We start from the raw sequence: 26464 nt of genomic DNA, 5'->3' as shown, positions 1-26464 counted from the left end.
CTCATTTTACACAGAGAGTAATAAAAAGGAACTCTTTTGTCCCAAATAGAAGACAAACTAAAATACATAGGCAATTCCAAGAAGAATATGTAGATGGCAGTCTCTTAAGAGGTTTTTAACAAAAACTGAGAATAACTAAGTAACCATCATAAACTTGGCTGTTGGCTATTGCAATCATGAAATGTAATGATGGTTTTCAATAAAGTATCCCAATGGCACTCTTTCTAGAATTAGGACTCAGGCTTACTGATCCAATAACTGTCCATGGTTTCTTATATTCTTACAGTCTCTTTATTTTTAATTTATGAATATTGCTTTTTTTTCTCAGGCTGTTTCAATAAATGTGCTATGGTATTACCTGTTCCTCTTCTGACCACTGCAATGAAGTACAAAGAAAGATGTCTCTCTTTCTAAGATTTTGATCCTTTGGTTCATTTTCACAAATAGGTTTTACTGAAGTAAATATGTTCTCAGAATAATCAGTTCCAAATGCTCTTCTGTTGGTCCCATTATCCTCTGAAATGGTAAGTTACATAATATTAGAAAATATCCACAACACCCAGTCTAGTTTGTGTTTGAGAATTTTTCTTCCAAACAAAAAGTGCTTTTGAAAGATATCTACAAACTAATTGCTTTAAGCATTAAGTTTATAAGTAAGTAACTTTACAAAGTAAAAGTCACTAAATATCCAACAAATTTATCCATTCACTAAATATTTATAAATATCCAACTAATATTTAATAAGAGCTTACTATGTAGTCAGCACTATTCTCATCCATTCTCAAAAAAAATCAATAAAGTACAGTATTTGCAAAACTCTTAGACATTACCCTTCTCAATTTTTTCTAAATTTGAGGGTTTTTCATACAGAAGCAGTGTGTGGATGATTTTGGAAAATTGTTAAGAGAAAAAAGTTAAAATCAGAAAATCAGCTATAATCCTAGTAAGTAGAAAGAAAAGCTGCAACAAATTTTTTCACTAGTTATTTTTCTCATCTTTTATCTATGCATCCATATACTTCTAAGAATCAAATGGAATTATACTGTACATATAATTCAACTTGACAATATCTCTTTCCATACTATGAATATTCTTCTGTATAATTTTAATGGTTCTAGAGAATTGCATTGTACATATGTAACATAGTTTATTTAACTAATTCCTATTCTTTTCTACTAAATCTGTGCTCATTCATGATTACCTCCTTATGATAAAGAGAGTCTAAGGTTAATCCTAAATTAAGAGACTGATAAAACTATGATAACATGATGCCATTAACAGAAATGTGTAGGATAAATCTGAATGAAGCTTTGGCCATGTTGCATTTGAGATACTCATGGAAATTGCGAGGGAAATGTCTCAGTGGCAATTACAACTGGAGACTAAAATGCAGCTGTAGGTAAATATCTGGTAGTCAATTACACTGGGATCATGTTTTAAGCCTGAAATTATTTTTTATATTATTAGTAATATTAAAATTAATTAAAAGTGTTAACATTTATTGAATGTCACTCTTCTACGTGCATCTAATAAATCTCATTTAAGCCTCACAACAACCCTGGAGGTAGGTACTGTTAGTATCCTATCTTACAGGTGAGGAAACCTAGGCCTACAGAGAGATTAAGTAACTGTTCAAAGTTACACAGCTGGTAAGTAGCCCAGTGTGGATCTGAACCCCGGTGTTTTAACTATGAACCACACTCCTAGCCACAGTGCTAAGCCACTTATATTAATATACCAAATGAAGGGAAAAAGTCCTTAGAGAATAGAAGAATGAAGCAGAAAAAAAACTAAAAAAGAAAAGAAAAGAATCCCAGAAGACAAAGAAGAAAAGTTTGCAATAGTACAAGAACCAAGGGTGCATGATGCATTCCAAAACTAGAACTCATCTGCTGCAAATGCCAATAGAAATACAGGAATCTAAAAAAAATAGAAATACAGGAATCTATGTCAGTGATCATTAGAAGAATGATAAAGGGATTCACAAGAGTCCAAGCAGCAGAAATCAATCTATTGTCAGGTTGGAGAATCCTGTTCCATTCCCTTCCAGTACTCTACCCAGGAGAGGTTCCAGAGACACAATGATTCATTTAGGAGCTCCTTAGGCAGGTGTTTAATCCAAGTGGTTACAAGACAGCTACCCCAGCAAAGTGGCCATGTTTGTTTCTCTTCAGCTGTTATTTGCATGGCATAAAAATCAGTGAGATTCTAGTTTCTGCGGATCAAAGCCTGGTGGAAGCCCAGTCAGAATCCTTTGTTTGTTTCTGAATACTTCATCATTGGCAGGATGTATATAGGACACTGACAGAGAAATACTGTTGGAGAGCAAAGGAAAGGTACCCTAGTCTATAATACACTATTAACTCAATAAGCCAGTGGGGGAAACACAAATACTGAAGGCATCACTTTCTCTTTAGAAGGGGCATATCAGTAAATAACACAAGCTTAGGCAACTCTCTCTACCGACTCCTTCCCCAACACCCATGTACTCCTAAATAGTTACTACTAGGAGGTGACCTGTGCCTTCTGCCTCTACAAATCCCTAGGAACTCTGATGTGAAACACCAACCTTGGCGGCAGGGGGACTGAGTAAGGTAATGGGAATGTTCCTAAGAATACTGCGGGAGTAACCAGCACTACAGAAGATGAGATAAGTGAGTAAGAAATGTCCTTAAGACTTCATCCTCTCCAACTTCTTCCTCTTTTATAACCACAGAGATGTCCAAAATCAGTCCAAGGGCAAAGATAAGCAATGGTAGCAGGGTAACAAGATAGGCATGGTAGTGCTTGGAGACAGGAGTTATCCGAGCCATGAAAGGGTTCCTCAAACTTTGGATCCTCAACAAAATTAAACCAGGAAGAATTCCTGCAGCTACATGCCCCTCCGTGGTACACTGTCTTATTCAGAGGTGGAATAGTTTCAGTTCTCCCTGCTTATCCTTTAAGTCTAGCATGACCTAAATCTATTATTTACTAGGAAAATACTACTATGCAGCCAGCACACCACCACTGTAATAATCTATTAACTTAATTACTTGAAGAAAAGCACAGTGATGTCTGGGAAGAATGGACATTCCATAAGGACAAGTTTTATTTGTCTTCATAATCACTCAGTGTACTCCTCTGCCATTCCCAATAAACACCCAGGTTATTTGACAGATAACTAGATGAAACTGCTTCAAACTAACAAAACACAATGAAGTCCCAGCCTTTGATGCTGACGTTGAACTCTTGCTGGGGTCTCAGATCTGCAAAATTCCTTGTTCGTTCTTTTATATCTTCCTCCTTTCATAAACATAAATTTTTCATTTTTAAAACACTGGTATCTTCAGAAAAAGAAATTGTTCTCTCTCTGACTGAATCTACAGTTTAAGCCTCCTTCATAAACCTTGAAAGTAGTTTCACAAAAAATGCATATTATATCACACCAAAGACCCAGAAGGGCCTCTTATAAAGGTTTCCATCTTTAAAAAAAAAAAAAAAAAGCAAATAATAAGCCTCTTGGCAGAATGAGATAGGAAAAGTTCTTTTTCAATATGATAATGTCAAAATGGCAGATGCTGGCACAGCCCAGACTCCGAAGTGGCCTAAAACCTGATTAGAGAGCCAGATGCTACTTCCCAGAGTTACCCTGGTGGCAATCCATACGTGCCACCCAAGTGTTCGTCTCATCTTCTTCTGTTTCTGTTTTTCATCAGAGTCCTTTGCCACCCTTTCATCTTATCCCTAATGTTTCTTGCTTTGAAATAAGTGTCAGACATAATACACTTTAGAAATCTAACAGCAATATTTCAGAGAACAAGTAGGTTATTGAGACCTGAAAGAGTGCTTCTTTGGGCATTTCTGAGTCAAAACTTCAATACAGATGAAACAAAGGTTTTTTTCCTAAAGGTTTTTAGAGGTTTCATTATTCTGAAGCAATGGAATTTCAATTTTCTTTTGATACCAAACAGACAAGCTTCCAACAGATCTATCTCCCTTACAAGGCCACCAACTATACCTATAGTGTCTAATTTCAGGCCAAAGAAAAGCGTTACACTTCTCAAAAAGGGTGAAACTACTGATGCCTTGATAAATTAAACACTAATTACAGGATTATGTGTCTTCCAGATGAAAGCGATCACTGTGGGAAAACTGGATTTCAAAACTTCTTAAAAATTCAAATTCATCCATACAAAAGCCAGACTAGACTAGATTTCACATGCTGAGACACACCAGCAGACTTATGGGAGAGTTTTCACAGATCCATACAACCAAAATCAGAATTCACCACCAAATCTTGACAGCGACCTCTGAGTGTCTGTTCTTCTGCACCATGGTCAATGGCAACATAAATCAAGAGCAAGTTTCCAGTTGCAAGAGATATTGACTATTTGCTAGAAGGAAAGAAAATTCACGGTGGGGGGTGGGGGGAATCTTGCGCAACCCTGGATAGTTGCAAAAAGCCTTCTGCAAGAAAACGGGATAAGCAATCATGCTTATAACAAGGTTGGGTACTTTGAAAGTCAGGCGGTGATTTTCCCATTATACTCCTAGCCTGGAGCAATGTTTCTCTGGACAATTATAGATGCTCTTGATTTGTCCAGCCAAACTACTTCATTCCACTGCTTCTGATCACATGCTCCTTGGTATCTGGCCTCCCCTGGAGCAATAGTCGTTAGGATTAAATAAGCAATTTAAAAACCAATCAATCATAAATCAGAATAAATCCAAAGAAGCTAAATTCAGCAGATAAATGTTTTGTCTAAATTCCCTTTGCAGTGCTCTGAATTCCAACTGTCTTATGTTCTTCTTCTGAAAGGGCACAGGGAGGAGAGGATTACCTCAGCCTCACCAGTCAGGAATAATTGTGCTTTCCCCAAGGCTGAATGATAATTGACTCATTATTCACAGTCATAGCTCTCAAGCTGCCAAGACACAAATGTACAACCCTGGACCAGAAAAATGTGTGTCAAAAGCTCAAGATGAGGGACTCAATAGCAGTAAGTTGAAATTTTTGAAATATCCAGTATTAGGCACTTACAGAGAGAAAAATATGAAGTGAGTGTAAAGTTGCTGAAGTTTATTTTCAGAAAGAAAACCTGAAAGGTGGTTGAGTTATACAACACATTCAACTCAAAAGTTATATTCTGGGTATCAACCAGTGCAAGATCACAAAGATGGGTAAAAGCCAGCCCTTACAAGAGTTTACAGACTAAGGTGTTGAGCCAGGTATGCACACCAGCAAAACAGAACAGAACGACAGCAGACAGCAGAAGGGGGTACAAAGTTAGAGGATGTAAAATCACAATTGGTTTGAGAGGATCACCAAAGGCTTCATATAGGAATGGGGTGTCTGACCTGGGCTTGAAAGACAGCTACAGTGTCAGTGGGTGGTTATTGTGAGGAGATTATCCCATAAAGGGAAAATGTGTGAGCTGAGGCCCCAAGATGGGAAAGTCTGGGGCCTGAGGAAGCCTCACAAAGTGTTCCAAGAAGCACACATTTAGTGATACGTGGAAGGGTTGATGTTTGGAGGGCCTGACAAAAACTATAGTTCATCTAGGCCCTTGGAAGTCAAGAAGATGACATGGGTAGAACAGAGCAGAGTCAGGTACCAGAGGTAGAAAGTAGAGCTAGTGTAGTAATCCAAGTGAAAAGTAAAGGGAGCCTCAGCAATGAATTTAAGGAAGGCAAAAGGAGCTCAAAAACTGAGGTTTTTTTGCACATTTCTAAAACAGAAATAAAGACACTATCTCCAAGTACTGTTTCCTCCCTCTGGACATCTCAGAATATTCACCTTGTTTTTGCACTGCAATCTGTATTATTCTTTTAATTTGGCAGGCCCTAGGTAACTTTCTTTTTAACATTCTCCGTGATGGTGAAAGTAGATAAAATAGGATGCTTGCAACCTGTCAATGGATTACACTTTGGAGCAAAGAGGACACACATATCAACCCCATAAGATAAGATCACTTTCCCAACTGATTGGGTCAAGGCCACAAAAAGGAGGTGGCCCAACATGGGAGCAGTACAGCATATTTGAGCCCAACTTCCCTTAGCTCCCAGAATCCTTACAGGGTAACAGCTGCCGGTGACATTGTTTACACAAGGCAGGTTCTTGTTGCATCCAAGAAGTTCCTTTCTTTTTGAATCACCACCCTTAACTACTTAAAACTTTCACGTCTACGCACAATGATGTATTTTCTTACTAGGAAACATTTACAGACAAACAGGACTCTCCTAGTTCTTGAGCCCAATCCAGAGTCACAAGGCAATATGCTCATCCATTGTCTATCTCTTCTCACTAAAATGTAAGCCTAAGGAGGATAGGGACCTCATTATCAGGAGCTTATTCACAGTTCCTGAAAGGGAAAATATTCATTCTGCACTCCAAAGAAAAGGTGACAATTAAGACTCATGCAGAACCTAGATTCCTACTCAACACTTCATTCAGCCAGTGAGCTGTGGGCTTAACCCTATGCTAGACCAGAAGACTAGAGGAGGAGTTGAGGAAGCTGTAAGACATGCCCTCTGCTATGAGAAACATAATTTACTCCCTTAAAATTTTACTCACCCAAAGGCATAACATTCTGCATGTCTTTGAGCCAGCTTCCATGTCTTAGAATTTATCCAAAAGAAATAGTTATGTATTTGGGCAAAGATTTCACTACAAAGCCAAAAATGTCTAATCTCTTCCCTTGAAAACTTTTACTTAATCAAGGCCTTAAATTTTTGCATATCTTTGAACCAGCATCTCCATGTGTAAAAATTTATCTAAAGATGGTAAATAAGAAGGATGCAAAGATAATAAATAAGAAGGGTGGCAACCAGAAAAAAATGTTTAAGGGCCAAAGGCCTCACAAGGACCAAGAATGCTATCTGTAGGTGGAGGTCTGTACCACCTCCATGCCCTCTGACCTCAGCTCCCACTCCCCTCACTGTTGCTCATGCCACTCCTGCCACACTGGTCTCCTCACTGTTCCTCAACCAGGCCAGGCACTGGTTGTTCTCTTCACCTCAAAAGTGTTTCTCTTGAGTATCCACAGGCCTAACTGCCTTACTTCCTTTCAACAGTCATTAAAGTTTACCTCCCCAAGAAAGCAGATCACCCACATAAAAAAAATCCAGAGCCCCATACCAACAATCACGATCCCCACACCCTGCTCTGTGTTATCTTTCTTTTCCAGAGTACTTACTATCTTCTAACACAGATGTTTCTCTTATTTATTAAGTTTATTGTTTGTTGTCTATCTCCCATTCTAGGATGCAAATTTCCTGAAGGTAATCATCTTTGTCTCTTTTGTTCCCTTATATGAGCAGAGCTTGGCACATAGTAGATGTTCAGTAAACACTTATTGAATGAATGAGGAGGTGCAATGTAGCATCATCTATAACACCAAACATTGGAACTAAGTGTCCAACAAAAAAAAAGATGGTTAAATAAATTATTGCATAGTCACACAACTGAATACTAAGCAGTCATCAAAAATACTGTAAAATAATCATATTTATTGATTGGGGAGACACTCATAATATAGTATGAAAAAAGCAAATTACAAAAAGTATATAGTATGATCACACTTTTTGAAGTAACTATAATAAATTTTCTGAACATATAAATGAATGAAAATACTAGGTTAGGTTGAGCCTGTACTATAATTCAGGCACTGTTAATATAAAAAGTATATATTTATATGTATGTGTGTGTTTTGTATATATTATTATTTAATAATAATTCTATGAGGTAGAAGTTATTATATCCATTTTACAGATCATAAAACTGAAGCTAAGAGATTTTAAATAACTTCTCCAAGACCACCTAGTGAGAAAGTAGCAGAACTCAAGAGCCAAATCCTGGTTGTCTCCAAGTTCCATGTTCTTAAATAATAATTTTATAAATATATAAAATTTATAAAACAAAAATTCAAGAAGAATGTATATATCCATGGTTTATCTCTAAGACAGGATTATGATTTTATTAGTTAGGTAATTGGATGTAGCTTTGCCTACATGAAAACAAAGTAACCATAGCTTAAACAAGATGGAAGTTTCTCTCTCATCCAATAGTACAGATGTCAATTATTCAGGACAATATTGTCGTTCTGCACCACAGAGTCATTCTGTGAATCCAGGCTCTTTCTATATTTCAGCTCTGCCATCCCTAGGCCACCACCCTTCTCCACATAGTCCAGAATGGTGCACGACTGTGACTCTTGCTCCGTGCCAGAGGATAAAGAAAGAGAAGAATGGGTGTACTTTTATTCCCCTCTGCTATTAGTGAAGGCTTCAAGGAGGTACCAAAATAGAGCAACTCAAACAAGAATTTTCTTTCTCTGTCATATAACAGTTTAGGACAAGTAGGCAGGCTCCATTCCATGAGATGACCCAGGGATTCAGGCAGGAGTGGTGTTCTGGCATCCTTAGCACATTTCCATCTCTTTGTCTAAGGATACCACAAATGGCTACACCAAACTACAAGAAGACTGGGAAATGCAGTCTATTCTGAGTGGCCACAGAGTAGCTGAAAATTTACTGCTATAGAAAAAGTATGTTTTGTTTTCCTGTGTGCGTGTTGGTGCCTCTCTGTATTTTCTAGTTTTCCTACTATGCACAAAAAAACAAATTTTTATTTGAAGGGGTAAAAAGTATTTTTTCTAATTTCTAATCCTTTTTCCTCTTCTAATCCTCAATCTAGAGAGAATACCTACATGTATCTCCTTTCTTTCTTAAAAAGGTCTTTCCTGGATATAGTAAGAAGAAAAACTATGTATGCATGTATAATATTTTACATTTACACGTTTTATATTATAGACTCAAGATTCCTTCAATGTTTAATTTTGAAGTCCCTCTTTTAAATCATAGTTACCCTAATCATAAAATTTTACTCTTGAAAAAGCCATTAAAAGTACCTTCATGTGTAAAATATATAGCAGAAAAGGCACCAAAAGCATCAAAATATTAGAGGACCAATTCCTAGAAATACATGCAACAAGATGTGTCCCTAGTCCAAGTCTCTTGTCTGTCTCATTGCCAGGTCTCCCAAGTCTCTTGCCTATAACTTGCACAAAGCAAAATGCTCATAAAGAACACAGTTCTTAAAGTAACAATAGAGGTAACCATGAGATTTCCTTGTGATGGAATGACTGGCTATACACACAAGCACTATAATCCTTCAGACTTACAAACAGGTCTGAACCAAAGTCCACCCTTAAATTCTGTAAGCTATTATATCCTAGCCTCTGTATCAGAGATCAGAAAGATCACAGTAAAATTATTCCTGTAACTTTACATCACACTTCTCATTGTCAAAGTGCCTTTTAAATAATATAAAATGGTGACATTAAACAGAAAGTTATGTTTTAAGTAAAATAATTATTCTTACCCTTTGGGTAGAGGGTGTGGACAAATGCATGAAACCCTATTCCTAGAAAAATGCAGTATGTACAGAATTCGGGGGAATTCATGTATCTCACTATACCCCCTCCTTGATCTCATGTAGGGCATATTTCTCAAAACTGATCTGAATTTCTGGGCTGTATAATAGCACCACTGAATCATAATTTGGGGATTAATCCCCAAGAATCTGCATTTTAATAAGCATTTCCCAGGTGATCTTTATATATACTTAAAGTAAGAGTCCCAAATAAAGACTTCATGGAGTAGAATCTAAAAATTGAGAATGAAAAAGAAGTGGTATCTGGTATCTTATCATTGTCAAATTAAATACCTTTGCCTAAAGGTTATGTGTAAACATATTATTTAGTCCATCCACCAGAGGCCAGTGTAGGATAATTCCCTGAACTGTGGCATCACATTATACAAACACACTGTACACAGACACTATGCAATATATACTACACACAATTAGTTTTAAGTACTTTGTGGAATAGCAAGTAGACAACTAATACTGTAGGAAAATATTTTAAATTTTTTATATTGTATGTTCAAGATTTCTTTAATATTTAACCTTGATGTTCCTCTTTTAAATCATAAATAGTCTCCATAAACATAAAGCTTTACACTTGAGTAAATGTTTAAAACTTACCAAGTACCCTCACATATATTTCATCTGATTCTCACCACAACCATATGGGACATACTGAGCAGGCAGAATTATCCCCGATTTACAGATTCAGAGAGTGGCAGGCCTGTAGTCTCAAAGAATTAATAAACGCTTGGACTAGGTCCTCTGAATCCTAAGCTTGAATGGAACCCATTCCATTACCCTGGCTCTGCCACAGCAAAATGAGAAATATAAGGGTAGTATACCAAACTCTTCATAAAATGAAATCCCACCAACCTAAAAAATTTTCCTTCATCCTCACATCTTGCCCTTCTGCCTGCCTGCACAAAGATGCATTGACTTAAGACAACCTTTTTATTCCAAAAGGTTGGAGAAAGTTAGAGGGAGTAATTTTTCCATCTCTCTTACAAGTAAGTGCTCCTTAAGAGTTTTCAAACTTTATGAGGTAAAATAACATCTTCTGCACAAATCTGTAATAATCTAGGACTCGTACATTGGCATACAACAGTATGGCAATGCAATAGCAGACTTAAGTTGTACATGTCTTCCACATTCCCTCATTTTGGCATTCCAGGAAATCTTTCATAAAATTAAAAAAAAAATGCAGTCTGAAAATCCACTGTTCTAATCATTCTCATCACTCTTTTCTTAACTCATGCAAGGGTGTTTATTCAATCTAAAATCAAGACCCCCAAACCAAAAGCCATATTATGAATAGTTTTACCAGCACTATGTTGAGCAGTTAACATTGCCTTACCAATCAACCTTTAACTATACTGTCTGTAAATGTATAGATTGCTACAGTGACTTCACACATCTAGAGCATTTGGAATGCCCAGAACACAGAAATAAATAAGAAGGACATACCAGAGCGGGGACCCTGTCTCATTCATCTTGTATTCCCAGATTCTAGCTCAATGCTTAGAACATACCAGGAACCCAGTCAATATCGAAATGACCTCAACATTAGCAAGAACTGGACTGACATTATACTTAGGGACTAAACCCAATACCCAAAAATTAAACGACTGGCTACAAGTCACACAAATCCTAAGTTACGGAGAAGGGTGGAAAAAAGAAAATATGGTACTTGATTCCCAGTTGCTTTTTCCTAACCAGCAATTCATACACTATAAAAACTAATGCAAAAACAGGATAAGTTCAGAAAACACATGAAAATGACATAGTGATTCTTCCCAGTGCTGCAAGAAAAGTGAGCTAACTGGTGTCACTTAAATCTATCTCATCTGGAATGAATCCAAGTAGAAATTTAAAAAACACTAAAAAAAATTTTCAAACTAGACAGATTGTGGTTTGATTTGCATATAAGAAAGATATGAATTTGGGTAAGATCAAGTTTCCTGTTTGTATCCCTTTTGGGTTTAGCTGACCATTTCAAAGAAAATATTATTGTTCTATGGCTGAAAGAACATTTCACTAAAACCATTCAGATTTGAATAGGTGCTCATTTAATTGAATCAAAGGACGCAAACTTATGACCACCTCAGTTTCAAGTCAAGTCATTTACTCTTTTCCTTCAAGTATAACAACACATTTAACAACGAGTAAAAAGAATGTCTCAAGTTACACAGAAGTACATATAAAACAAATGAGCATCCACTTAATACTGTTTAAATGTGCTAATTAAAGGCTGAGAGTGACTATCTTAAAAGTTGATCTGGCCACTAGCAGTTCTGTGTTTTGTACAAGTTCAAGATTCCATTTGCCAATACAAGTTCATCTCTTTAACTTAAATGTACACAAAATTATACTACATAGAATAGGTACATTCTCTCTCACATATACATAAATTCAAAAGATTTAGAGAATCAAGGAAAATTATTTTTATTTGTACACAAACCAAGTTTTAACACTTCTTAATCTTACTTCACTGAGAAAGCACGCTAGAAAAGATATTTATTGTGACAAAATACTATGCATTAGAAACACCACCAAAAATTAATTTAATGATTACAATCCAAAATGTTGTAAATACTTAAATACTTTGCTTTCCTGATCCAATTACACCTAAACTAAAACAGACACAGAAAACAAATTATTTTATCTATGGACCAAATATTTCTGTGTGGAATATGAATTATAACAATTGTAGCTAAGGATTTATGCTAATATATCTAAGACAAAATGGCTCAATCAACTCAAAATCTGTCATAATTTGAAGAAGGAAATTTCTGTCTGCAACTGAACCAGCAGTTTTCTGTTTTATAATTTGTCAATTTGTTCCCTAACTGCAGTGATTTAGTCATCACAAAAGAAACAGAGGAAATAAATGAAAATTGCTTAATTACGGTTTACAGATGTTCCCCAAAGACAAAGAACAGGTTAATGCTGCTGCTGGAGATTCTACCATAGGACTCCACCATATAAATTAATTTACTTCCTTCAATACTTTTTCCTCCTTCAGTGTTCTATGTGATATTTGATATTGTTTTGATAAGGAAGCCACAGATAGCTACTGAATTTATTATGATCAACATAAAACCATAAACTTTTTTTCTTCTCTTTTTATTCTTTTCAGCAATACCAAAAAAAAAAAATCAATAAAAAGCTTTAAAATAATACTGCTTCTTTATTCTCTCCCTTGGGATGCCAGATTAATTAGGTTTTTTTTTAATTGCCAAGTTGCTTTTAGAAGCAAGTTTTCATATGATGCCTTCTACAAATTTCTCTTCAGGTTAACATCTCTAAATCTTAAGTTAAAGTAAGATTATTGCTTTTTGCTATGTTATTTTCAAATGTGTGCTTTGCTGTTAAACTCACACTTGCAGAAGTCCTTCCCGAGTTGCCTTTTTTTCTTACTGTGGCCAACTAAAAAAAGAAAACAGAAAGACACTGCAAATGGCCTGTGAACTAAAAACACCACACAATATTCAGTAGGGAATTAAATGACTGATAACAACAGTGCAGAAAATGTGGCTTAAGTGCCACCTGGAAACACAAAGCTGGTCAGTTCGTTTCCAACTTCCTCTGGAGGGTAATCTGCCAGTTGCAAGGGTATCAAAACAATGTTAAACCTGCTGGTGTCTATCTAATACTCAACAGAAAACAACTGTAAAAGGCGACACAGCAAAGATTATTTTTTGTTGTTGTTGTGTTTTCTTTTACATGCTCTACCGAAATGTCTTTCTTGCTCTGAAATTGGAAAGAGGACCAGCTGCTTTTTATACTTTTCTGTGTGGTATTTTTCTACAGCAGATTTTAAATTCATTCTTCAGATTGGGAAAAGACTCTTGTACCCCTATGGAAGTTTAAAGATGCATTTCTAACATCCAAATTCAAAATAGCTTTGGGGACCAAAACGATATGTCGGCTTTGGAAATGTGTTGTTTTATGTGCTGTCAGCACTTTCATTTTTAATTACATTTTTTAGAAGTTGTCAAGTGTGAGTAGTGATATTCCTTTGGCTGAACTGACAACTCAAAATTTATCACTCCAGAAGTGTAAACCAAATCCCAGGCCAAGAGTCTAAGCTCGTGACAGAATATACCCTCAATAAGAAAAAAATAAAAGGCTCCTGAAATGAAAACTGTGTAACTCTGAACATGTCACTTGGCCCCTTGTCTCCCAGGCAAGGCAAGATACTTAAGACTCATCTTTGACTTTCTTCTGCCTAATCCCCTGTCACTCCCTGTTACCAAAGTGCTGTCATCCCTCCACTTGCAGGTCTCATCAGCCCTCATGCCTTCCATTTTCTTCTCCACTGCCCTACCTCCACATACTTATTTCTGCTCGGGCTCCTAGCTAGTCTTCCTGACACCAGTTGTTCCTCTTCTTCTTTGCCTCTACCTTTCAGGATCACTTGCAAAGCCAGGTGTGTGTAATGTCGTGTGTGTGTGTGTGTGTGTGTGTGTGTGTCAGGATCACTTGCAAAGCCAGGTGTGTGTAATGTCGTGTGTGTGTGTGTGTGTGTGTGTGTGTGTGTGTGTGTGTGTGTGTGTCAGGATCACTTGCAAAGCCAGGTGTTGAATGTCGTGTGTGTGTGTGTGTGTGTGTGTGTGTGTGTGTGTGTGTGTGTGTGTGTTTACAAACTCTATTATGGCTCTGCATTGGCTAGTACATCAACCCAAACATGAGAGCTCTTCTTTTTGTGCCTATCCATTAAATGTGGATGTTCTTTAGGGTTTCGTCTGAGGCCCTCCTGTTTCTCTGTAGTATCTTTTATTTTCTTTTTATTTCATTTTTTCAACAAGAATTTATTAAGCATCTACTCATTCTACATTCCCACTCATTGCTTTAAGTACTAGAGTAGTAACAGTTAACAAAAACCAGCCATCATGGAGCTCACACTCTGGAAAAGACAGAATAATTATGTTTTGAGGTGATGCATCCATTCTTATGGCTCCTATTATCTATATGCCAATCACTCCAAAATCGTGCAAAGAACTGCCCAATTCTGTAAGGAAGGCAGAAAAGGAAATTGGCTCAGAATATGGACTTTAGAGCCACACTGAATAGGCCCATAACCAATTCCACCACTAATTAGCAAGTCTATTAGGGCTGCCATAACAAAACACCACAGACCAGGTGGCTTAAATAACACAAATTTATTTTCTCACAGGTCTGGAGGCTAGAAGTCCAAGTCAGGGTGTTGGCTGGGCTGGCTTCCCTGAGGCCTCTCTGCTTCCCTGGCAGATGGCCACCTTCAGGTGCATCTTCCCAATGCCTTTTCTCTGTGTGTGCACACGCGTGGCATTCCTCTCTCTTCTTACAAATACAGCAGTCATACTGGATTAGGACCCCACCCTCATGACCTAGCTTAACCTTAATTACCTCTTTAAAGGCTCTATCTCCAAATACAGTCACTGGCAGTTAGGGCTTCCCCAGATAAATTTTGAGAAGGCACAATTCAGTCCACAGCAGTGATACTTGACCTTAAACCTTGGTTTCCTCATCTATTTAAGTTGTGAATAATAAAAATAATAAAAACTAAAATGCAAACAAAAAATATTCACTAGGTTATTATAAGAATTAATTGAGATGATCCAGGTAAAGTGTTAAGCATAATTCCTAGTCCTTAATAAATGTTGGCTGCTTATCAGTTATAATATTAGAGCAGTTTTCTTATAATCCCACAGTTCCAGATATTTCTGTGGAAGAGGTCTAGTGGTACAGAGGAGGGTCAGATGTCTGGAGTTTGAATCCTTGACGAGATCTAAGGCAACTTGTTAATCTACAATGACTTTCAGTTCTCTGAGCTATAAAAAGGAATAGTTACAACTATTCCTTTGCATCATTGTGACATTACATAAGTTACTCAAAATAAATGCTTAGTGGGATGGCCCCTGGCTAAGCGGCATGGTGGGGTTTTGGCCAAATTGGGCAAGGGCACAAAGTAACCACTTACCCCTTCTCACCGAGAAAGAACGGGAGAAAGGGTAGTTGAGGGACAAAGTGAGGATTAAAGATGGTGGCATGAGAGGTGAGACAGAGGCTTCCTCCTAAAACCAAAATCTATTTTTGCCATTGGTTCTGAATGCTCTTCTGTGAAGCTCTTTTACATTTGTCTTTAGACCATGACTTCAGATGCTGTTTCTCAAAAGCCTTAAGTAGATAAAAACAGTCAATGAAGTTTATAAGAATAAATAATATTTACTAAGTTATGAAAAAAAACCACAATAGTGGAAAGAGGAGCAGAGGATAAAAGATGGCTGCGTGAGAAGTGAGACAGAGGCTTCCACCTAAAACTGCATATAATACAAAAATATCATTAATACAACTAACCCTGAGAGAGCAACAGGAAAGAGGATGGCACCAGATGGCACACACCTGGAGAAAAGAGCAGACCTCATGGAACAAGGTAATGTACCAAAGCTGTGGCCCAGTGGGACCCGAGCCCTTCCCTCACCCCAGCTCACTGGCAGAGGAAGAGAAACTGAGCAGGGAGGGAGTGGAAGCCTGGGACTGATGAATACCTAGCTCTGGAAATCTGCTCTGGGAGCACAAACCTACATTTCATGGTGCTTTCATCATATTCTTGTGATTACGGGGTTGGAAACCTGGGATAGGCGGAGTTCCTGGGAAGATGGGATTCTGGCCACTTGTGGAAAGCAGGGGTCCATATCCGGCTGCTCTGGGACAAAAACTTATACCTGTGTGCTCAGACCACTGGTTTAGGCAGTGCAGAAAGGCATAGAAGCCGGGAAACAGGAAACCGCTTTTTCCTCCCCCCAGGCACCAATACCGCTCCCCTACGACCCCCAACATTGCTTAAGGGGCTGAGCAGCTCCAGTGAGTAGAGCTTCTGGACATGAGAGGGCACCATACACAAATATGAAACACCAAAGGAACCTGGTACAGAGTAAAATTAATAGAACCCCTGAGAAAGATGACATGGACCTCATGACTCTTCCTGAAAGGGAGTTCAAAATAAAAATAATTAACATGCTAATGAAGGTACAAAAAGATATTCAAGAACTCAGGAATGAATTTCAGTCGGAGATCCAATCATTGAAGAGCACAAATGGAGGGTATTAAAAGCAGATCAGACATGGTGGAGGAGACAATAAATGAAATAGAAACTAGAGAAGAGGAATACAAAGAAGCTGAGGCACAGAGAGAAAAAAGTAGCTCTAAGAATAAAAGATTATTCAGAGAACTGTGTGACCAACCCAAATGGAACAATATTCACATTATAGGGATACCAGAAGAAGAGAGAGAAAGAAAGGGATAGAAAGTGTCTTTGACGAGGTAATTGCTGAAAACTTCCCCAATCTGGGGAAGGAGATAGTCTCTCAGGACATGGAGATCCACAGATCTCCCAAAACAAGGGAACCAAGGAAGACAACACCAAGACATATAGTAATAAAACTGGCAAAGATCAACGATAAGGACATACTATTAAAAGGAGCCAGACAGAGAAATAAGATCACATACAAAGGAAAGCCCATCAGGCTAACATCAGACTTCTCAGCAGAAACCATACAGGCCAGAAGGGAGTGGCATGATGTAATTAATGCAATGAAGAAGAAGGGCCTGGAACCAAGATTACTTTATCTGGCAAGATTATCATTTAAATTTGAAGGAGGGATTAAACAGTTTCCAGATAAGTAAAAGCTGAGAGAATTTACCTCCCACAAACCATCTCTACAGTCTATTTTGGAGGGACTGCTATAGATGGAAGTGTTCCTAAGGTTGAATAGCTGTCACCAAAGGTAATAAAACAACAGTAAAGGAAGTAGAACACCTAATTACTAAGCAAATGCAAAATTAAATTAACTATCCCCAAAGTCAATCAAGAGATAGACAAAGAATACAGAATGATACCTAATATATAAAGAATGGAGGAGGAGAAAAAGAAAAGAACCTTTAGATTGTGTTTGTAACAGCATAGTAAGTGAGTTAAGTTAGACTCTTAGATAGTAAGGAAAGTAACCTGGAACCTTTGGTAACCACGAATCTAAAGACTAAAATGGCAATAAGTACATACCTATCGATAATCACCCTAAATGTAAGTGGACTGAATGCACCAATCAAAAGATGCAAAGTCACTGAATGGATAAAAAAAAAGACCCATCTATATGCTGCCTAAAAGAGACTCACTTTAAACCCAAAGACATACACAGACTAAAAGTGAAGGGATGGAAAAAGATATTTCATGCAACTATTACAGAGAAAAAAGCAGGTGTTGCAGTACTTGTATCAGACAAAATAGACTTCAAAACAAAGTCACAAGAGACAAAGAAGGACATTACATAATGATAAAGGGATCAATCCAACAAGATATAACCATTATAAATATCTATGCTCCCAACACAGGAGCACCTACATATGTGAAACAAATACTAACTGAATTAAAAGGGGAAATAGAATGCAATGCATTCATTCTAAGAAACTTCTACACTCCACTCACTCTGAAGGATAGATCAACTGGACAGAAAATCAGTAAGGACACAGAGGCACTGAAACAGATGAACCTAACAGACATCTACAGAACTCTACGCCCAAAAACAGAAGAATACACATTCTTCTCAGGTGCACATGGAACATTTTCAAGAATAGATCATATACTAGGCCACAAAAAGAGCCTCAGTAAATTCAAAAAGATTGAAATTGTGCCAACCAGTTTCTCAGACCACAAAGGTATGAAACGAGAAATAAATTACGTAAAGAAAATGAAAAATCCCACAAACACATGGACGCTTCACAACATGCTCCTAAATAACTGATGGATCAATGACCAAATAAAAACAGAAATCAAGCAATATATGGAGACAAATGACAACAATAATTCAACACCACAAAAAATCTGTGGGATGCAGCCAAGGCCGTGCTAAGAGGAAAGTATACTGCAATACAGGCCTACCTCAGGAAAGAAGGACAATCCCATATAAGCAGTCTAAACTCACAATTAATGAAACTGGAAAAAGAACAACAAATGAGGCCCAAAGTCAGTAGAAGGAGGAACATAATAAAGATTAGAGCAAAAATAAATAAAATCGGGAAGAATAAAACAATAGAAAGAATCAAGGCAACAAGGAGCTGGTTCTTCGAGAAAATGAACAAAATAGATAAACCCCTAGCCAGACTTTTCAAGAAAAAAAAGAGAGTTTACACACATAAACAGAATAAGAAATGAGAAAGGAAAAATCACTACGGACACCACAGAAATACAAAGAGTTATTGGAGAATACTATGAAAAAATTATATGCTAACAAACTGGATAACCTAGAAGAAATAGACAACTTTCTAGAAAAATACAACCTTCCAAGGCTAACCAAGGAAGAAACAGAAAATCTGAACAGACCAATTACCAGCAACAAAATTGAACTGGTAACCAAAAAACTACCTAAGAACAAAACCCCTGGAAGAGATGGCATCACCACTGAATTATATCAAACATTTAGTGAAGACCTAATACCCATCCTCCTTAAAGTTTTCCAAAGAGTAGAAGAAGAGGGAATAGTTCCAAACTCATTCTATGAGGCCAGCATCACTCTAATGCCAAAATCAGGCAAAGACACCACAAAAAAAGAAAATTACAGACCAATATCCCTGATGAACACAGATGCAAAAATACTCAACAAAATATTAGCAAACCGAATTCGAAAATACATCAAAAAGATCATCCATCATGATCAAGTAGGATTTATTTCAGGGATACAAGGATGGTACAACATTCGAAAATCCATCAACATCGTCTACCACAACAACAAAAAGAAGGACAAAAACCACTTGATCATCTCCATAGATGCTGAAAAAGCATTTGACAAAATTCAACATCCATTCATGATAAAAACTCTCAACAAAATGGGTACAGAGGGCAAGTACCTCAACATAATAAAGGCCATATATGACAAGCCAACAGCCAACATCATACTTAACAGTGAGAAGCTGAAAGATTTTCCTTTAAGATTAGGAACAACACAAGGATGCCCACTCTCCCCACTTCTACTCAACATAGTACTGGAGGTACTAGCCACAGTAATCAGACAACACAAAGAAATAAAAGGCATCCAGATTGGCAAGAAAGAAGTTAAACTGTCCCTGTTTGCAAACAACATTTTTTATCATACATAAAAAACCCTATAGAATCCACTCCAAAACTACTAGATCTAATATCTGAATTCAGCAACGTTCCAGGATACAAAATTAATACATAGAAATGTGTGGCATTCCTATACACTAACAATGAACTAGCAGAGAGAAATCAGGAAAACAATTCCATTCACAGTTGCATCAAAAATAATAAAATACCTAGGAATAAACCTAACCAAGGAAGTGAAAGACCTACACCCTGAAAACTACAAGACACTCTTAAGAGAAATTAAAGAAGATACCAATAAATGGAAACTCATCCCATGCTCATGAATAGGAAGAATTAATATTGTCAAAATGGCCATCCTGCCTAAAGCAATCTATAGATTCAATGCAATTCCTATCAAAATACCAACAGCATTCTTCAACGAACTAGAGAAAATTATCCTAACATTCATATTGAACCACAAAAGACCTCAAATAGCCAAAGCAATTCTGAGAAGAAAGAATAAAGATGGGGGCATTATGCTCCCCAACTTCAAGCTCTACTACAAAGCCATAGTAATCAAGACAATTTGGTACTGGCACAAGAACAGACCCATAGACCAATGGAACAGACTAGAGAGCCCTGATATAAACCCAACCATATATGATCAATTAATATATGATAAAGGTGCCATAGATAAACAATGGGGAAATGACACCCTCTTCAACAACTGATGTTGGCAAAACTGGACAGCCACATGCGAGAGAATGAAACTGGATTATTGTTTAACCCCATACACAAAAGTTAACTCAAAATGGATTAAAAACTTGAATGTAAGTCATGAAACCATAAAACTCTTAGAAGACAACATAGGCAAACATCTCCTGAATATAAGCTTGAGCAACTTCTTCCTGGATGCATTACCTCGAACAAGGGAAATAAAAGCAGAAATGAACTCATGGGACTACATCAAACTAAAAAGTTTCTGTACAGTAAAGGACACCATCAACAGAACAAAAAGGCATCCTACAGTATGAAAGAATATATTTGTAAATGACATATCCGACAAGGGGTTAACATCCAAAATATATAAAGAACTTACACACCTCAACACCAAAAGAGCAAATAACCTGATTAACAAATGGGCAGAAAATAGGAAGAGAAAGTTCTCCAAAGAGGAAATTCAGATGGCGAACAGACACATGAAAAGATGCTCCACATCACTAATCATAAGGGTAATGCAAATTGAAACCACAATGAGATATCACCTCACACCAGCAAAGATGGCCAGCATCGAAAAGACTAAGAACAAGAAATGCTGGCGAGGATACGGAGAAAGGGGAACCCTCCTATACTGCTGGTGGGAATGTAAGCATTGTGGAAAGCAATATGGAGGTTCCTCAAAAAACTAAAAATAGAAATACCATTTGACCCAGGAATCCCACTCCTTGGAATTTACCCAAAGAATACAACTTCTCAGATTCAAAATGACATATGCACCCCTATGTTTTTTTTTTACAATAGCCAAGATATGGAAGCAACCTAAGTGTTCATCAGTAGATGAATGGATAAAGAAGAGGTGGTACATATACGCAATGGAATATTATTTGGCCATAGAAAGAGACAAATCCTACCATTTCCAACAACATGGATGGAGCTGGAGGACATTACGCTCAGTGAAATAAGCCAGGTGGATAAAGACAAATGCCAAATGATTTCCCTCATTCGGGGAGTATAACAATGAAGCAAAACTGAAGGAACAAAATGGCAGCAGACTCACAGACTCCAAAAATGAACTAGTGGTTACCAAAGGAAAGGGGTGTGGGAGGGTAGGTCTGGAAAGAGGGAGAAGGAGATTGAGGGGTATTATGTTTAGTACACATGGTGTGGGGGATCAAGTGGAGAACAGTGTAGCACAGAGAAGGCAAATAGTGAATCTGTGGCATCTTACTACACTGATGGACAATGACTGCATCGGGGTATGGATGGGGACTTGATAATATGGGTAAATGTAGTAACCACATTGGTTTTTCATGTGAAACCTTCATAAGAATGTATATCAATCATACCTTAATATAAATAAATGAATGAATGAATGAATAGATAAATAAATAAATGCTTAGTGAATATATCAATGAATGAACTAGAATAAGAAGCACTGGACTGTCTCTCCCAACTTTACAATTTAAACAGAAACATACTTTGAGTAATTATCTGATATCTTAAAGGAATATAAATGGTCCTGCTTTTTAAGGAACTGCATTATCAGAATTTATAATCCAAACTGGTGATTTTAATTTATAATCCAAACTAGTTCTCAAAACTAGTGGTACAGCACAATTACCCAGGGAGCCCTATGAATATAAAAATTCCTAGACCCCCTCGCTAAGGGGCTTCTCGTTTAATAACCCTGTGTGGAAATCTGTATTTTTATAAAAGCTTGCCATTATAAAAGTCTTCCTGATAGTCAGCCAAGTTTGAGAACTACTGGTCTAGCTGCCCATAAAAATAAAATATAAGCCATATATGTGATTTTAAATTTTCAAGCAATCACATTTTAAAAACTTTAAAAAAAAGTGAAGCTAATTTTAATAATATATTTAAGTCAATTTTCCAAAATATTGTCATTGTAAATGTAGTCAACATAAAAATACTGAGCTATTTTATTCTATTTTTATACTAAGTCTTCAAAATCCCATGCATATTTTACACTTAGAGCCTATCTCAATTTAGGTACAAAATTGTCATCAGAAATGCTTGATCTGTATTTATAGCAGACCCCCTTATCCACAGGGATATACATTCCAAGACCTCCAGTGGATGCCTAAAAACATGGTCAGTACTGGGCCCTAGATATACTCTGTTCCTATATATGCCCACTTATGATAAAGTTTAATTTACAAATTAGGCACAGTAGGAGATTAACAACAATAACTAATAATAACATAGGACAATTATAAAAATACACTATAAAAAAAGTTATGTGTATATGGTCTTTCTCTCTCAAAGTGTCTTAATTCACTGTACTCACCCTTCCTCTTGTGATACTGTGAGATGATAAAATACCTGAATGATACAGGAAGTGAGATGGATGACAGAGGCACTGGTAATTATTGACCTTCTGATGATACATCAGGAGGATCATCTGTTTCTGGACTATGACTGACAGTAGATAACTGAAACCTCAGAAAGTGAAACCATGGATGGTGGGTCTCTGGGGGGAGGCAGGTACTACTTATTTCTTAAAATTTACATTTGAAAATTTGCTTCATGCACCCAAGTTGTCACAAACACAATTAAATGTTTTCTAATAACTGAACTGAGTATCAGCATTTTTAATTCAAAGTTATATTAATTAAAATGAAAAGAAATTTCAAATTCAGTTCCTGGGTAGCACTACCACATTTCAATGTTCAAATGTTACATGTGCCTAGTGGCTTCTATACTGGAGTGCAGGCCCAGTGGTCACAAATCATATGGTAATTCTACATTCTTAAATTGCAATGATAGTAGGTCATTGGCATAGCTTTTTAAAGAACTAACTGTGAATAAATTTAAAAACATAGATTAAACTCCCTTATGATTACATAAGGTTATTAAAATCTAAGAAAAACTGAAACCTATATAGATATTTTGAAGCTCTAAGAGTTTGGAACAATTTAAGGCCAGACCACCACCAGTTTATAAGGCCACAGGCATGGCCATTTGTCCTAAACATTGAAACACCATATTCTACCTAAGAGGAAATTAAATTCAAATAGTAACAAGTATAAAAGGAAAAGGGAGATGGAGTTGATAGGATTTTTTTCAAAGATACTTTGAAAGAACAATAAACTATTAAAAGCACAAAATATTGCAAAGAATAACAATACTAGAAACAAAATTACACATTGAAATTGGAAACAAAAGTCTTTGATTTAGACATAAGAAAATGAGTAGATAAATATGACACTGAATAGAAAGCTGTTATTACATGGTAATGTAAAAACTGGGAGAATCTCTTGGCAAACTGGATCTTATGCATTTTAAGAATGAAGTGAGAGAATGAAAAGAAACACCTGTTTAAAAAATCACAAAATCACAGTGGATTCATTTCAATTTCAAATTATTTTCAGCTGAATAATTTGGTAAACTGGGCAACTTTAATGGAAATAAATCACTTAGCCTGAAGCACCAAAATCAGAATCAGAACAATGTGTGTGTGTGTAAGGGGGCGAGAGAGGGAGAAAGACAGAAAAGAGAGATAATGAGAATTGGACGTAACTCCTGTAACCCTGCAAGGTTACTACTATATGTGACAAAATGGAGTTAAAAGACTGAATGCCAAAATTTCTAAGTCACTGGCTTCTTAAATATATAATTTCTGTGTGACAGCAAAGCAAGTGGTAACTATCACTCTAAAATGTGGGAGCAAATGCTTCCCAAATAAGATTATGTGGTTATCTTAGAAATTAAAAGAACCTGCATTTTTTTACCCAGCAGTTTAGAAATAATTGTAACCTTCTAAAGCAAGGCTACATCTCCATCTTGAAAACATCATTTAAAGTTAAAAAAAATTATACATACACACACACACACACACACACACACACACAGACAAACACACAAACACACAAACACGAACAAATGAAACGTGATGCAGAAGGACCATCACCAATGGAGGCGTTTTGACAACTTTCCAATTTGGCTCTCATCTCTCAAACCTTCCTGCACTCTAATGTCAGAAGCTAAGGCAAGTTTTGGTCCACTGGGTGTCATGACTTACCTCAGGCATCATCTGTACTGCCCTCCCCCAGCAACAAACTGGATGGCCCTCCTATGAGCTATCACAGAACTCTGTGCTTCTTCCCATTATGGTACTTATCATATTTTGGTATAATTTTTTGTTTGCTTATTTATCTCTCTCACTGGACTGTGCATACTGGAAAACACAAACTCTATCTTACTTATTTTTGAGTCCTCAGCACCTAAGATAATACCTACCATAAGAAGACAGAGAATTCATGAATGAATAAGTGAATGAATGCACTACCAGAAAATCAAATACAAGTTTTCACACCTGTGTTTTTATAATACAAAAAAGTGATAGAAATATGACAGAAAGTAGGAAGAACCATTTTTTTCCTTTAAACGGATATTTTAGAAAGGCCTATAATCTGATCATATTCACAAAGAAACTGAGATACCATAGACTGAAACTTAGACTCTTATCTACAATAGTATCAACAAAATAATGTCTTCAACAATAATGAATAAAACCAAACTCTGCATTCTGATTTTCTGATACAAATCTTACAACTTGGTCTTACTGTCTTGAACTAAAGACACCATTAAGAATTCAATAGTAACTTTTAAACTTATAATTAATATCTCTTTAAACATTTTGATAGAACATTGAATTTATTACCATGTACCATAGTTTTAAAAAAACATAGCTGTTTTAAAAAGACCCTGCAAAACATGATCAAGATAAATGTACTATAGTGAGAATTATGCTACAATATTAACAGTTTCCAACTGTTTTCCAAGAGTCTGGAGCAGTAATGTGAATTTCTTTCAATAAGACTATAGTTTAATTTTTTTCCAGGGAAATATATTTAATAGGATTACTGACCCTTTCAACACTCTTGGAAAGAAAATGAATCCCTTAAGCATTCTAGCATATAACTATTATAAAAATAAATAGAATAGTCAATCATGGAACATGGTAATGGACTTGAGAAACTAAAGAAATGCATGTAAGTATGAGTGGTGATAACTACTTGTACAGAGAAAAGATCCACTACACATCAGCAAAACAAACAAACACAGCAAGACAGGTGAAGGGCTGGAAAGAATGGGAAAACTTTGCAGAAATAACTTTCATATCTTCCTTAAAACAAAACTAACCACATTCACTTTGATCAATTCTGCTGGCTATCACTCAACTCTCAGGCCTGTGCCTAAGTCCTGTTTGGTTTTTCAGAAGGTATTTAAATGTTTCAGGGGGCAAAAAAAAAATATGCTTACTGATTTAAGGCACAGTTTTGCACTCACAATTCTTTGTGCTTTAAGAGGAATTTTTCAGGCCATTAGTTGATAATGTGAAGTAGTGCCTAGGGATATTTTGAAAGGAAAAAAAATAGTGTGCTTGGAGATGCAGTTTATGTGACTTGTGTCATCATTTATTTCAGCTCAATTTGGTGTCCAAAACTGAACTCAAAATGAAGTTACCACATCTGCAACACTTTCCCTCTCAGCATGTGATGAGCATATAGAAATCTGAAAACAGAGCAGAGCCTTACCCCAAAAACCAAACATCATAACCTCTTTGATTCAAGCCCTTGCAGGAAGGAAGTTCTTTCTCTTTCAGAGTATAAAAATTAAGTCAGCTTTACAAATCACTTCCAAAATAATTTGATTATCAAAATGCCATTGGCATGCCAAAATGCACTTATTCTGCTGGTTTTACCTTTATTTCCACATCCCCAACCCAGCCATTCATACTGCCATGTTTGGGTCCAGAAAACATGGAACTAAATTATTAGGTTTAGAGAAAGTTAAGATCTTCTTCCAAGTTCATAGACCAAAAGATGATTTGGCTATTATCAAGATTAACTTGATACACATGTCATGTCAAATAGATCATTACCAGCCCCAAAGTTAGCTAGACTTTCCTTAATTCTACATTTTCCTTCAGTGTAAATAAACCCACAGTCCACAGTTTTTAAGAGTAAACAGATACTGATATTCCAACTATCTTGCACAGTAAAAGAAACAAGTTAGAATCAGTTTTCTTTTCTTCATTATAACTACTCTTCATCTATGTTTGTTAATGACACATGCATCACAACTGAAAATCATGAAGTCAAGTATCTTGAGCATGTCATGACCTCAGAGATTATGAAACTCCCTGTTCTCAATCTTAGGATCTCCAGAGGCATTTTTACAAAATACTGATGTCTAGGCCCCATCTAAATTTTAGAGCGGGGCCTGGT

General features: G+C 36.6%; 1 protein-coding gene across 11 annotated transcripts in view; it reads right to left on the bottom strand.

Annotated features, from left to right (window-relative positions):
• The window catches only part of IFTAP (intraflagellar transport associated protein), a 71012-nt gene that overhangs the window by 26831 nt on the left and 17717 nt on the right, over positions 1-26464 (bottom strand). For 8 of the 11 annotated variants that reach the window (XM_073216415.1, XM_073216422.1, XM_073216421.1 and 5 more), the window contains one exon: positions 359-516. The exons of the other annotated variants lie outside the window; for them this stretch is intronic. In XM_073216415.1, coding sequence (XP_073072516.1) covers positions 359-516 — 158 coding nt within the window. The remainder of the gene's footprint in view (positions 1-358; positions 517-26464) is intronic. 11 annotated transcript variants of the gene reach the window in all.

The sequence above is a fragment of the Manis javanica genome, chromosome 11 (assembly GCF_040802235.1).
Source record: "Manis javanica isolate MJ-LG chromosome 11, MJ_LKY, whole genome shotgun sequence".
NCBI lineage: Eukaryota > Metazoa > Chordata > Mammalia > Pholidota > Manidae > Manis > Manis javanica.
Note: the sequence above shows the minus strand (reverse complement) of the source record. Positions and strands in the feature narration are given on the sequence as shown.